Source organism: Chiloscyllium plagiosum, unplaced genomic scaffold, assembly GCF_037043375.1.
Source record: "Chiloscyllium plagiosum isolate Xiang-an unplaced genomic scaffold, Cpla_swu_hap1 HiC_scaffold_104, whole genome shotgun sequence".
In the NCBI taxonomy this organism is placed as follows: Eukaryota; Metazoa; Chordata; class Chondrichthyes; order Orectolobiformes; family Hemiscylliidae; genus Chiloscyllium; species Chiloscyllium plagiosum.
Window position 1 is genome coordinate 25,001 of NW_028270243.1, and position 16,633 is coordinate 41,633.

The 16,633-nt window shown below is 53.4% G+C and overlaps 1 protein-coding gene across 1 annotated transcript in view; it reads right to left on the reverse strand.

Annotated features, from left to right (window-relative positions):
- LOC148134083 (macrophage-capping protein-like) overlaps nucleotides 1-16,633 on the reverse strand; it is a 90,132-nt gene that overhangs the window by 23,571 nt on the left and 49,928 nt on the right. The window contains 1 exon segment of the mRNA XM_087985695.1: nucleotides 15,670-15,824. Within this exon segment, the coding sequence (XP_087841821.1) occupies nucleotides 15,670-15,824 (155 nt within the window).

Genomic DNA, 16,633 nt, shown 5'->3' on the forward strand with positions numbered 1-16,633 from the left:
CCCTCCCTCCATCGTCCCCCCCTCTCTCCCTCCCTCCATCGTCCCCCCCTCTCTCTCCCTCTCTCACTACATCATCCCCCTCTCTCTCCCTCCCTCCATCGTCCCCACCCCCTCTCTCTCCATCCTCTGTCCCCATCTCTCTCTCTCCCTCCATCGTCCCACTCTCTCTCTCTCCCTCCTCGGTCCTCCCCTCTCTCTCTCCCTCGATCGTCCCCCTCTCCCTCTCTCCCTCATCCGTCTCCCCCTCTGTCTCACTCCATCCATCGTCCCCACACTCTCTCTGCGATACAGTGACCGGAACTGTACACGGTGACTCCCAGTGTGATACAGAGACCGGAACTGTACACAGTGACTCCCAGTGTGATACAGAGACCGGAACTGTACACGGTGACTCCCAGTGTGATACAGAGACCGGAACTGTACACAGTGACTCCCAGTGTTATACAGAGACAGGAACTGTACACAGTGAGTCCCAGTGTGGTACAGAGACCGGAACTGCACACAGTGACTCCCAGTGTGATACAGAGACCGGAACTGCACACAGTGACTCCCAGTGTGATACAGAGACCGGAACTGTACACAGTGACTCCCAGTGTTATACAGAGACCGGAACTGTACACAGTGACTCCCAGTGCGATACAGAGACAGGAATTGTACACAGTGACTCCCAGTGTGATACAGAGACCGGAACTGTACACAGTGACTCCCAGTGTGATACAGAGACCGGAACTGTACACAGTGACCCCCAGTGTGATACAGAGACCGGAACTGTACACAGTGACTCCCAGTGTGATACAGAGACCGGAACTGTACACAGTGACTCCCAGTGTGATACAGAGACCGGAACTGTACACAGTGACTCCCAGTGTGATACAGAGACAGGAATTGTACACAGTGACCCCCAGTGTGATACAGAGACCGGAACTGTACACAGTGACTCCCAGTGTGATACAGAGACAGGAATTGTACACAGTGACCCCCAGTGTGATACAGAGACCGGAACTGTACACAGTGACTCCCAGTGTGATACAGAGACCGGAACTGTACACAGTGTCTCCCAGTGTGATACAGAGACAGGAATTGTACACAGTGACCCCCAGTGTGATACAGAGACCGGAACTGTACACAGTGACTCCCAGTGCGATACAGAGACAGGAACTGTACACAGTGACTCCCAGTGTGATACAGAGACCGGAACTGTACACAGTGACCCCCAGTGTGATACAGAGACCGGAACTGTACACAGTGACTCCCAGTGTGATACAGAGACAGGAACTGTACACAGTGACTCCCAGTGTGATACAGAGACAGGAACTGTACACAGTGACTCCCAGTGTGATACAGAGACAGGAACTGTACACAGTGACTCCCAGTGTGATACAGAGACCGGAACTGTACACAGTGACTCCCAGTGTGATACAGAGACCGGAACTGTACACAGTGACTCCCAGTGTGATACAGAGACAGGAATTGTACACAGTGACCCCCAGTGTGATACAGAGACCGGAACTGTACACAGTGACTCCCAGTGTGATACAGAGACAGGAACTGTACACAGTGACTCCCAGTGTGATACAGAGACAGGAACTGTACACAGTGACTCCCAGTGTGATACAGAGACCGGAACTGTACACAGTGTCCCTCAGTGTGATACAGAGACAGGAACTATACACAGTGTCTCTCAGTGTGATACAGAGACCGGAACTGTACACAGTGACTCCCAGTGTGATACAGAGACCGGAACTGTACACAGTGTCTCTCAGTGTGATACAGAGACCGGAACTGTACACAGTGACTCTCAGTGTGATACAGAGACCGGAACTGTACACAGTGTCTCTCAGTGTGATACAGAGACAGGAACTATACACAGTGTCTCTCAGTGTGATACAGAGACCGGAACTGTACACAGTGACTCCCAGTGTGATACAGAGACCGGAACTGTACACAGTGTCTCTCAGTGTGATACAGAGACCGGAACTGTACACAGTGTCTCTCAGTGTGATACAGAGACCGGAACTGTACACAGTGTCTCTCAGTGTGATACAGAGACCGGAACTGTACACAGTGACTCCCAGTGCGATACAGAGACCGGAACTGTACACAGTGACTCCCAGTGTGATACAGAGCCCGGAACTGTACACAGTGACTCCCAGTGTGATACAGAGACCGGAACTGTACACAGTGACTCCCAGTGTGATACAGAGACCGGAACTGTACACAGTGACTCCCAGTGTGATACAGAGACCGGAACTGTACACAGTGACTCCCAGTGTGATACAGAGACCGGAACTGTACACAGTGACTCCCAGTGTGATACAGAGACCGGAACTCTACACAGTGACTCCCAGTGTGATACAGAGACCGGAACTGTACACAGTGACTCCCAGTGTGATACAGAGACCGGAACTGTACACAGTGACTCCCAGTGCGATACAGAGACAGGAACTGTACACAGTGACTCCCAGTGTGATACAGAGACAGGAACTGTACACAGTGACTCCCAGTGTGATACAGAGACCGGAACTCTACACAGTGACTCCCAGTGTGATACAGAGACTGGAACTGTACACAGTGACTCCCAGTGTGATACAGAGACCGGAACTGTACACAGTGACTCCCAGTGTGATACAGAGACCGGAACTGTACACAGTGACTCCCAGTGCGATACAGAGACAGGAACTGTACACAGTGACTCCCAGTGCGGTACAGAGACAGGAACTGTACACAGTGACTCCCAGTGTGATACAGAGACCGGAACTGTACACAGTGACTCCCAGTGTGATACAGAGACCGGAACTGTACACAGTGACTCCCAGTGTGATACAGAGACCGGAACTGTACACAGTGACACCCAGTGTGATACAGAGACCGGAACTGTACACAGTGACTCCCAGTGCGGTACAGAGACAGGAACTGTACACAGTGACTCCCAGTGTGATACAGAGACCGGAACTGTACACAGTGACTCCCAGTGTGATACAGAGACCGGAACTGTACACAGTGACTCCCAGTGTGATACAGAGACCGGAACTGTACACAGTGACACCCAGTGTGATACAGAGACCGGAACTGTACACAGTGACTCCCCGTGTGATACAGAGACCGGAACTGTACACAGTGACTCCCAGTGTGATACAGAGACCGGAACTGTACACAGTGACTCCCAGTGTGATACAGAGACCGGACGTGTACACAGTGACTCCCAGTGTGATACGGAGACAGGAACTGTACACAGTGACTCCCAGTGCGATACAGAGACCGGAACTGTACACAGTGACTCCCAGTGCGATACAGAGACCGGAACTGTACACAGTGACTCCCAGTGTGATACGGAGACAGGAACTGTACACAGTGACTCCCAGTGTGATACAGAGACCGGAACTGTACACAGTGACTCCCAGTGTGATACGGAGACAGGAACTGTACACAGTGACTCCCAGTGCGATACAGAGACCGGAACTGTACACAGTGACTCCCAGTGCGATACAGAGACCGGAACTGTACACAGTGACTCCCAGTGTGATACAGAGACTGGAACTGTACACAGTGACTCCCAGTGCGATACAGAGACCGGAACTGTACACAGTGACTCCCAGTGTGATACAGAGACCGGAACTGTACACAGTGACTCCCAGTGTGATACAGAGACCGGAACTGTACACAGTGACTCCCAGTGTGATACAGAGACCGGAACTGTACACAGTGACTCCCAGTGTGATACAGAGACCGGAACTGTACACAGTGTCTCTCAGTGTGATACAGAGACCGGAACTGTACACAGTGACTCCCAGTGTGATACAGAGACCGGAACTGTACACAGTGACTCCCAGTGTGATACAGAGACCGGAACTGTACACAGTGACTCCCAGTGCGATACAGAGACCGGAACTGTACACAGTGACTCCCAGTGTGATACAGAGACCGGAACTGTACACAGTGACTCCCAGTGTGATACAGAGACCGGAACTGTACACAGTGACTCCCAGTGTGATACAGAGACCGGAACTGTACACAGTGACTCCCAGTGCGATACAGAGACCGGAACTGTACACAGTGACTCCCAGTGCGATACAGAGACCGGAACTGTACACAGTGACTCCCAGTGTGATACAGAGACCGGAACTGTACACAGTGACTCCCAGTGCGATACAGAGACCGGAACTGTACACAGTGACCCCCAGTGTGATACAGAGACCGGAACTGTACACAGTGTCTCTCAGTGTGATACAGAGACCGGAACTGTACACAGTGACTCCCAGTGCGATACAGAGACTGGAACTGTACACAGTGACTCCCAGTGTGATACAGAGACCGGAACTGTACACAGTGACTCCCAGTGTGATACAGACACTGGAACTGTACACAGTGACTCCCAGTGTGATACAGAGACCGGAAATGTTCACAGTGTCTCTCAGTGTGATACAGAGACCGGAACTGTACACAGTGACTCCCAGTGTGATACAGAGACAGGAACTGTATACAGTGACTCCCAGTGTGATACAGAGACCGGAACTGTACACAGTGACTCCCAGTGTGATACAGACACTGGAACTGTACACAGTGACTCCCAGTGTGATACAGAGACCGGAACTGTACACAGTGACTCCCAGTGTGATACAGAGACCGGAACTGTACACAGTGTCTCCCAGTGAGTTACAGAGACAGGAACTGTACACACTGACTCCCAGTGCGATACAGAGACCGGAACTGTACACAGTGACTCCCAGTGTGATACAGAGACCGGAACTGTACACAGTGACTCCCAGTGTGATACAGAGACCGGAACTGTACACAGTGACTCCCAGTGTGATACAGAGACCGGAACTGTACACAGTGACTCCCAGTGTGATACAGAGACCGGAACTGTACACAGTGACTCCCAGTGTGATACAGAGACAGGAACTGTACACAGTGACGCCCAGTGTGATACAGAGACAGGAACTGTACACAGTGACTCCCAGTGTGATACAGAGACAGGAACTGTACACACTGACTCCCAGTGCGATACAGAGACCGGAACTGTACACAGTGACTCCCAGTGTGATACAGAGACAGGAACTGTACACAGTGACTCCCAGTGCGATACAGAGACCGGAACTGTACACAGTGACTCCCAGTGCGATACAGAGACCGGAACTGTACACAGTGACTCCCAGTGCGATACAGAGACCGGAACTGTACACAGTGTCTCCCAGTGAGTTACAGAGACAGGAACTGTACACACTGACTCCCAGTGCGATACAGAGACCGGAACTGTACACAGTGACTCCCAGTGTGATACAGAGACAGGAACTGTACACACTGACTCCCAGTGCGATACAGAGACCGGAACTGTACACAGTGACTCCCAGTGTGATACAGAGACAGGAACTGTACACAGTGACTCCCAGTGCGATACAGAGACCGGAACTGTACACAGTGACTCCCAGTGCGATACAGAGACTGGGACTGTACACAGTGACTCCCAGTGTGATACAGAGACAGGAACTGTACACAGTGACTCCCAGTGTGATACAGAGACCGGAACTGTACACAGTGACCCCCAGTGCGATACAGAGACCGGAACTGTACAGAGTGACTCCCAGTGCGATACAGAGACCGGAACTATACACAGTGACTCCCAGTGTGATACAGAGACAGGAACTGTACACAGTGACTCCCAGTGTGATACAGAGACAGGAACTGTACACAGTGAGTCCCAGTGTGATACAGAGACCGGAACTGTACACAGTGACTCCCAGTGCGATACAGAGACCGGAACTGTACACAGTGACTCCCAGTGTGATACAGAGACTGGAACTGTACACAGTGACTCCCAGTGCGATACAGAGACCGGAACTGTACACAGTGACTCCCAGTGTGATACAGAGACTGGAACTGTACACAGTGACTCCCAGTGTGATACAGAGACAGGAACTGTACACAGTGACTCGCAGTGTGATACAGAGACCGGAACTGTACACAGTCACTCCCAGTGTGATACAGAGACCGGAACTGTACACAGTGACTCCCAGTGCGATACAGAGACCGGAACTGTACACAGTGACTCCCAGTGTGATACAGAGACCGGAACTGTACACAGTGACTCCCAGTGCGATACAGAGACCGGAACTGTACACAGTGACTCCCAGTGTGATACAGAGACCGGAACTGTACACAGTGTCTCTCAGTGTGATACAGAGACCGGAACTGTACACAGTGACTCCCAGTGTGATACAGAGACCGGAACTGTACACAGTGACTCCCAGTGTGATACAGAGACCGGAACTGTACACAGTGACTCCCAGTGCGATACAGAGACCGGAACTGTACACAGTGACTCCCAGTGTGATACAGAGACCGGAACTGTACACAGTGACTCCCAGTGTGATACAGAGACCGGAACTGTACACAGTGACTCCCAGTGTGATACAGAGACCGGAACTGTACACAGTGACTCCCAGTGCGATACAGAGACCGGAACTGTACACAGTGACTCCCAGTGCGATACAGAGACCGGAACTGTACACAGTGACTCCCAGTGTGATACAGAGACCGGAACTGTACACAGTGACTCCCAGTGCGATACAGAGACCGGAACTGTACACAGTGACCCCCAGTGTGATACAGAGACCGGAACTGTACACAGTGTCTCTCAGTGTGATACAGAGACCGGAACTGTACACAGTGACTCCCAGTGCGATACAGAGACTGGAACTGTACACAGTGACTCCCAGTGTGATACAGAGACCGGAACTGTACACAGTGACTCCCAGTGTGATACAGACACTGGAACTGTACACAGTGACTCCCAGTGTGATACAGAGACCGGAAATGTTCACAGTGTCTCTCAGTGTGATACAGAGACCGGAACTGTACACAGTGACTCCCAGTGTGATACAGAGACAGGAACTGTATACAGTGACTCCCAGTGTGATACAGAGACCGGAACTGTACACAGTGACTCCCAGTGTGATACAGACACTGGAACTGTACACAGTGACTCCCAGTGTGATACAGAGACCGGAACTGTACACAGTGACTCCCAGTGTGATACAGAGACCGGAACTGTACACAGTGTCTCCCAGTGAGTTACAGAGACAGGAACTGTACACACTGACTCCCAGTGCGATACAGAGACCGGAACTGTACACAGTGACTCCCAGTGTGATACAGAGACCGGAACTGTACACAGTGACTCCCAGTGTGATACAGAGACCGGAACTGTACACAGTGACTCCCAGTGTGATACAGAGACAGGAACTGTACACACTGACTCCCAGTGCGATACAGAGACCGGAACTGTACACAGTGACTCCCAGTGTGATACAGAGACAGGAACTGTACACAGTGACTCCCAGTGCGATACAGAGACCGGAACTGTACACAGTGACTCCCAGTGCGATACAGAGACCGGAACTGTACACAGTGACTCCCAGTGCGATACAGAGACCGGAACTGTACACAGTGTCTCCCAGTGAGTTACAGAGACAGGAACTGTACACACTGACTCCCAGTGCGATACAGAGACCGGAACTGTACACAGTGACTCCCAGTGTGATACAGAGACAGGAACTGTACACACTGACTCCCAGTGCGATACAGAGACCGGAACTGTACACAGTGACTCCCAGTGTGATACAGAGACAGGAACTGTACACAGTGACTCCCAGTGCGATACAGAGACCGGAACTGTACACAGTGACTCCCAGTGCGATACAGAGACTGGGACTGTACACAGTGACTCCCAGTGTGATACAGAGACAGGAACTGTACACAGTGACTCCCAGTGTGATACAGAGACCGGAACTGTACACAGTGACCCCCAGTGCGATACAGAGACCGGAACTGTACAGAGTGACTCCCAGTGCGATACAGAGACCGGAACTATACACAGTGACTCCCAGTGTGATACAGAGACAGGAACTGTACACAGTGACTCCCAGTGTGATACAGAGACAGGAACTGTACACAGTGAGTCCCAGTGCGATACAGAGACAGGAACTGTACACAGTGACTCCCAGTGTGATACAGAGACAGGAACTGTACACAGTGACTCCCAGTGCGATACAGAGACAGGAACTGTACACAGTGACTCCCAGTGCGATACAGAGACAGGAACTGTACACAGTGACTCCCAGTGTGATGCAGAGACAGGAACTGTACACAGTGACTCCCAGTGCGATACAGAGACCGGAACCGTACACAGTGACTCCCAGTGTGATACAGAGACCGGAACTGTACACAGTGACTCCCAGTGCGATACAGAGACAGGACCTGTACACAGTGACTCCCAGTGTGATACAGAGACCGGAACTGTACAGAGTGACTCCCAGTGCGATACAGAGACCGGAACTGTACACAGTGACTCCCAGTGCGATACAGAGACCGGAACTGTACACAGTGACTCCCAGTGCGATACAGAGACCGGAACTGTACACAGTGACTCCCAGTGTGATACAGAGACCGGAACTGTACACAGTGACTCCCAGTGCGATACAGAGACCAGAACTGTACACAGTGACTCCCAGTGCGATACAGAGACCGGAACTGTACACAGTGACTCCCAGTGTGATACAGAGACCGGAACTGTACACAGTGACTCCCAGTGCGATACAGAGACAGGAACTGTACACAGTGACTCCCAGTGTGATACAGAGACCGGAACTGTACACAGTGATTCCCAGTGTGTTACAGAGACAGGAACTGTACACAGTGACTCCCAGTGTGATACAGAGACTGGAAGTGTACACAGTGACTCCCAGTGTGATACAGAGACAGGAACTGTACACAGTGACTCCCAGAGCGATACAGAGACCTGAACTGTACACAGTGACTCCCAGTGTGATACAGAGACCGGAACTGTACACAGTGACCCCCAGTGTAATACAGAGACTGGAAGTGTACACAGTGACTCCCAGTGTGATACAGAGACAGGAACTGTACACAGTGACTCCCAGTGTGATACAGAGACTGGAAGTGTACACAGTGACTCCCAGTGTGATACAGAGACAGGAACTGTACACAGTGACTCCCAGAGCGATACAAAGACCTGAACTGTACACAGTGACTCCCAGTGTGATACAGAGACCGGAACTGTACACAGTGACTCCCAGTGCGATACGGAGACCGGAACTGTACACAGTGACTCCCAGTGCGATACAGAGACCGGAACTGTACACAGTGAGTCCCAGTGTGATACAGAGACCGGAACTGTACACAGTGACTCCCAGTGTGATACAGAGACCGGAACTGTACACAGTGACTCCCAGTGCGATACAGAGACCGGAACTGTACACAGTGACTCCCAGTGTGATACAGAGACCGGAACTGTACACAGTGACTCCCAGTGTGATACAGAGACTGGAACTGTACACAGTGACTCCCAGTGTGATACAGAGACCGTGACTGTACACAGTGACTCCCAGTGTGATACAGAGACCGGAACTGTACACAGTGACTCCCAGTGTGATCCAGAGACAGGAATTGTACACAGTGACTCCCAGTGCGATACAGAGACCGGATCTGTACACAGTGACTCCCAGTGTGATACAGAGACCGGAACTGTACACAGTGACTCCCAGTGCGATACAGAGACCGGAACTGTACACAGTGAGTCCCAGTGTGATACAGAGACCGGAACTGTACACAGTGACTCCCAGTGTGATACAGAGACCGGAACTGTATACAGTGTCTCCCAGTGTGATACAGAGACAGGAACTGTACACAGTGACTCCCAGTGTGATACAGAGACCGGAACTGTACACAGTGACTCCCAGTGTGATACAGAGACAGGAACTGTACACAGTGACCCCCAGTGTGATACAGAGACCGGAACTGTACACAGTGAGTCCCAGTGCGATACAGAGACCGGAACTGTACACAGTGACTCCCAGTGTGATACAGAGACCGGAACTGTACACAGTGACTCCCAGTGTGATACAGAGACCGGAACTGTACACAGTGACTCCCAGTGTGATACAGAGACCGGAACTGTACACAGTGACTCCCAGTGCGATACAGAGACAGGAACTGTACACAGTGACTCCCAGTGCGATACAGAGACCGGAACTGTACACAGTGACTCCCAGTGTGATACAGAGACAGGAACTGTACACAGTGACTCCCAGTGAGTTACAGAGACAGGAACTGTACACAGTGACTCCCAGTGTGATACAGAGACCGGAACTGTACACAGTGACTCCCAGTGCGATACAGAGACAGGAACTGTACACAGTGACTCCCAGTGCGATACAGAGACCGGAACTGTACACAGTGACTCCCAGTGCGATACAGAGACCGGAACTGTACACAGTGTCTCCCAGTGAGTTACAGAGACAGGAACTGTACACACTGACTCCCAGTGCGATACAGAGACCGGAACTGTACACAGTGACTCCCAGTGTGATACAGAGACAGGAACTGTACACACTGACTCCCAGTGCGATACAGAGACCGGAACTGTACACAGTGACTCCCAGTGTGATACAGAGACAGGAACTGTACACAGTGACTCCCAGTGCGATACAGAGACCGGAACTGTACACAGTGACTCCCAGTGCGATACAGAGACCGGAACTGTACACAGTGACTCCCAGTGTGATACAGAGACAGGAACTGTACACAGTGACTCCCAGTGTGATACAGAGACCGGAACTGTACACAGTGACCCCCAGTGCGATACAGAGACCGGAACTGTACAGAGTGACTCCCAGTGCGATACAGAGACCGGAACTATACACAGTGACTCCCAGTGTGATACAGAGACTGGAACTGTACACAGTGACTCCCAGTGCGATACAGAGACAGGAACTGTACACAGTGACTCCCAGTGCGATACAGAGACAGGAACTGTACACAGTGACTCCCAGTGTGATGCAGAGACAGGAACTGTACACAGTGACTCCCAGTGCGATACAGAGACCGGAACCGTACACAGTGACTCCCAGTGTGATACAGAGACCGGAACTGTACACAGTGACTCCCAGTGCGATACAGAGACAGGACCTGTACACAGTGACTCCCAGTGTGATACAGAGACCGGAACTGTACAGAGTGACTCCCAGTGCGATACAGAGACCGGAACTGTACACAGTGACTCCCAGTGCGATACAGAGACCGGAACTGTACACAGTGACTCCCAGTGCGATACAGAGACCGGAACTGTACACAGTGACTCCCAGTGTGATACAGAGACCGGAACTGTACACAGTGACTCCCAGTGCGATACAGAGACCAGAACTGTACACAGTGACTCCCAGTGCGATACAGAGACCGGAACTGTACACAGTGACTCCCAGTGTGATACAGAGACCGGAACTGTACACAGTGACTCCCAGTGCGATACAGAGACAGGAACTGTACACAGTGACTCCCAGTGTGATACAGAGACCGGAACTGTACACAGTGACTCCCAGTGTGATACAGAGACCGGAACTGTACACAGTGACTCCCAGTGTGATACAGAGACCGGAACTGTACACGGTGACTCCCAGTGTGATACAGAGACCGGAACTGTACACAGTGACTCCCAGTGTGATACAGAGACCGGAACTGTACACAGTGACTCCCAGTGTGATACAGAGACCGGAACTGTACACAGTGACTCCCAGTGTGTTACAGAGACAGGAACTGTACACAGTGACTCCCAGTGTGATACAGAGACTGGAAGTGTACACAGTGACTCCCAGTGTGATACAGAGACAGGAACTGTACACAGTGACTCCCAGAGCGATACAGAGACCTGAACTGTACACAGTGACTCCCAGTGTGATACAGAGACCGGAACTGTACACAGTGACCCCCAGTGTAATACAGAGACTGGAAGTGTACACAGTGACTCCCAGTGTGATACAGAGACAGGAACTGTACACAGTGACTCCCAGTGTGATACAGAGACTGGAAGTGTACACAGTGACTCCCAGTGTGATACAGAGACAGGAACTGTACACAGTGACTCCCAGAGCGATACAAAGACCTGAACTGTACACAGTGACTCCCAGTGTGATACAGAGACAGGAACTGTACACAGTGACTCCCAGTGCGATACGGAGACCGGAACTGTACACAGTGACTCCCAGTGTGATACAGAGACCGGAACTGTACACAGTGATCCCCAGTGTGATACAGAGACCGGAACTGTACACAGTGACTCCCAGTGTGGTACAGAGACCGGAACTGTACACAGTGACTCCCAGTGCGATACAGAGACCGGAACTGTACACAGTGACTCCCAGTGTGATACAGAGACCGGAACTGTACACAGTGACTCCCAGTGTGATACAGAGACTGGAACTGTACACAGTGACTCCCAGTGTGATACAGAGACCGTGACTGTACACAGTGACTCCCAGTGTGATACAGAGACCGGAACTGTACACAGTGACTCCCAGTGTGATCCAGAGACAGGAATTGTACACAGTGACTCCCAGTGCGATACAGAGACCGGATCTGTACACAGTGACTCCCAGTGTGATACAGAGACCGGAACTGTACACAGTGACTCCCAGTGCGATACAGAGACAGGAACTGTACACAGTGACTCCCAGTGCGATACAGAGACTGGAACTGTACACAGTGACTCCCAGTGTGATACAGAGACCGGAACTGTACACAGTGACTCCCAGTGTGATACAGAGACAGGAACTGTACACAGTGACCCCCAGTGTGATACAGAGACCGGAACTGTACACAGTGACTCCCAGTGCGATACAGAGACAGGAACTGTACACAGTGACTCCCAGTGCGATACAGAGACTGGAACTGTACACAGTGACTCCCAGTGTGATACAGAGACCGGAACTGTACACAGTGACTCCCAGTGTGATACAGAGACCGGAACTGTACACAGTGACTCCCAGTGTGATACAGAGACAGGAACTGTACACAGTGACTCCCAGTGTGATACAGAGACCGGAACTGTACACAGTGACTCCCAGTGTGATACAGAGACCGGAACTGTACACAGTGACTCCCAGTGTGATACAGAGACCGGAACTGTACACAGTGACTCCCAGTGTGATACAGAGACCGGAACTGTACACAGTGACTCCCAGTGTGATACAGAGACAGGAACTGTACACAGTGACTCCCAGTGCGATACATTGGCCGGAACTGGACACAGTGACTCCCAGTGCGATACAGAGACAGGAACTGTACACAGTGACTCCCAGTGCGATACAGAGACCGGAACTGTACACAGTGACTCCCAGTGTGATACAGAGACCGGAACTGTACACAGTGACTCCCAGTGTGTTACAGAGACAGGAACTGTACACAGTGACTCCCAGTGCGATACAGAGACCGGAACTGTACACAGTGACTCCCAGTGCGATACAGAGACAGGAACTGTACACAGTGACTCCCAGTGTGATACAGAGACCGGAACTGTATACAGTGACCCCCAGTGTGATACAGAGACAGGAACTGTACACAGTGACCCCCAGTGTGATACAGAGACCGGAACTGTACACAGTGACTCCCAGTGCGATACAGAGACAGGAACTGTACACAGTGACTCCCAGTGTGATACAGAGACCGGAACTGTACACAGTGACTCCCAGTGTGATACAGAGACCGGTACTGTACACAGTGACTCTCAGTGCGATACAGAGACCGGAACTGTACACAGTGACTCCCAGTGTGATACAGAGACCGGAACTGTACACAGTGACTCCCAGTGTGATACAGAGACCGGAACTGTACACAGTGACTCCCAGTGGGATACAGAGACCGGAACTGTACACAGTGACTCCCAGTGTGATACAGAGACCGAAACTGTACACAGTGACTCCCAGTGTGATACAGAGACCGAAACTGTACACAGTGACTCCCAGTGTGATACAGAGACAGGAACTGTACACAGTGACTCCCCCTGGGCTGAGGGGTTTGTTTCTGGAATGTTCTGGTAACTGTGGTGTGGGCTTGTTGTGGTGTAGTGTTTGGTTGGTGTGAGATGGTCCATTTTCCACTGAGTGTCCTCAAGCAGACAGAGTGCTCCCCGTTCCTCACCGTTTCTCTGGCTGTGCTGTGAGCCCCGGACGTGCCAGATTCAGGCTAAACTGCCTGATGGAAACGCGGAACTGTGTCATAACTGGGACTCGGCAGCAGCACAGAGAACCGGGATTCTCTGGGAGGACACCTCCCTGATGACATCAAACAGGAATGCAGCTTTTGGGTGTGGTGTCTGACCTCAGCATAACCCAGAGGGAGGTTTATTCAAGCTTTTCAGACAGTGTTTTAAATTGTGAAACACAATTGAGGCAGGGTGCGGCACTCAGTCAGCACTGACCCCCCGACAGTGCCCACTCCCTCAGCACTGACCCCCCGACAGGGCCCACTCCCTCAGCACTGACCCCCCGACAGTGCCCCTCCCTCAGCACTGACCCTCCGACAGTGCCCACTCCCTCAGCACTGACCCCCCGACAGGGCCCACTCCCTCAGCACTGACCCCCCGACAGGGCCCACTCCCTCAGCACTGACCCCCCGACAGTGCCCACTCCCTCAGCACTGACCCTCCGACAGTGCCCACTCCCTCAGCACTGACCCTCCGACAGTGCCCACTCCGTCAGCACTGACCCCCCGACAGTGCCCACTCCCTCAGCACTGACCCTCCGACAGGGCCCACTCCCTCAGCACTGACCCTCCGACAGTGCCCACTCCCTCAGCACTGACCCTCCGACAGTGCCCACTCCCTCAGCACTGACCCTCCGACAGTGCCCACTCCCTCAGCACTGACCCTCCGACAGTGCCCACTCCCTCAACACTGACCCTCCGACAGTGCCCACTCCCTCAGCACTGACCCTCCGACAGTGCCCACTCCGTCAGCACTGACCCTCCAACAGTGCCCGCTCCCTCAGCACTGACCCCCCGACAGTGCCCGCTCCCTCAGGACTGACCCACCGACAGTGCCCACTCCCTCAGCACTGACCCTCCGACAGGGCCCACTCCCTCAGCACTGACCCCCCGACAGTGCCCACTCCCTCAGCACTGACCCCCCGACAGTGCCCACTCCCTCAGCACTGACCCCCCCGACAGTGCCCACTCCGTCAGCACTGACCCCCCGACAGTGCCCACTCCCTCAGCACTGACCCCCCGACAGTGCCCACTCCCTCAGCACTGACCCTCTGACAGTGCCCACTCCCTCAGCACTGACCCTCCGACAGTGCCCACTCCCTCAGCACTGACCCTCCGACAGTGCGGCACTCCCTCAGCATTGACCCTCCGACAGTGCCCACTCCCTCAGCACTGACCCTCCGACAGTGCCCACTCCCTCAGCACTGACCCTCCGACAGTGCCCACTCCCTCAGCACTGACCCCCCGACAGTGCCCACTCCCTCAGCACTGACCCCCCGACAGTGCCCACTCCCTCAGCACTGACCCCCCGACAGTGCCCACTCCCTCAGCACTGACCCTCTGACAGTGCCCACTCCCTCAGCACTGACCCCCCGACAGTGCCCACTCCCTCAGCACTGACCCTCCGACAGTGCCCACTCCCTCAGCACTGACCCTCCGACAGTGCCCACTCCCTCAGCACTGACCCTCCGACAGTGCCCACTCCCTCAGCACTGACCCCCACCTCCCAACCCCTCCACTCGGAGCAATCTCTGACTCTCTCGCCCAAAGCCTGAGGCCTACTGTACTCCCCTGAGGGAGCAGGGAGGGCGTGAGGGAAGAGAAGGGGAGGCTCACCTGGTACCGGATCCCACTGGGGAAATAGCCCATGAAGGTGTCACTCTCGTTGCCCTGCACCTCCCGGTGTTGGATGGGCTTACCCCCCAGGGTCGTGTCCAGCTGGGTGGCAAACAGGGCACTGGCACCTTTCTCATCAATGGAGGCCTTCTCTCCTGGAGAGGGACGGACAGAGAGAGAGAGGGAGAGAGGGAGAGAGGGAGGGAGAGAGGGAGGGAGAGAGGTAGGGAGGGAGGGAGAGAGAGGGAGAGGGAGAGAGGGAAAGGGAGAGGGAGGGAGAGAGAGAGAGAGGGAGGGAGAGAGAGAGGGAGAGAGGGAGGGAGAGAGGTAGGGAGGGAGAGAGAGGGAGAGGGGGAGGGAGAGAGGGAGGGAGGGAGGGAGAGAGAGGGAGAGGGAGAGAGGGAAAGGGAGAGGGAGGGAGGGAGAGAGGGAGAGAGGGAGGGAGGGAGAGAGGGAGAGAGGGAGAGAGGGAGGGAGGGAGGGAGAGAGGGAGAGAGGGAGGGAGGGAGGGATGGAGGGAGAGAGGGAGAGAGGGAGGGAGGGAGAGGGAGGGAGAGAGAGGGAGAGAGAGAGAGAGGGAGGGAGGGAGAGAGAGGGAGGGAGAGAGAGAGAGGGAGGGAAAGAGAGAATGAGGGAGGGAGAGAGTGAGGGAGGGAGAGAGGGAGGGAGGGAGAGAGAGAGAGAGGGACAGAGGGTGAGAGAGAGAGAGAGAGTGAGAGAGAGGGAGGGGGAGAGAGAGAGGGAGGGGTGGAGAGAGGGAGAGAGAGGGAGAGATGGAGAGAAAGAGCGAGGGAGGGAGAGAGTGAGAGAGGGAAAGAGGGAGGGAGAGAGTGAGAGAGGGAAAGAGGGAGGGAGGGAGAGAGAGAGGGAGAGAGAGGGAGAGAGAGGGAGAGAGCGAGAGAGAGAGTGAGGGAGGGAGGGAGAGAGAGGGAGGGAGAGAGAGAGGGAGGGACAGAGAGAATGA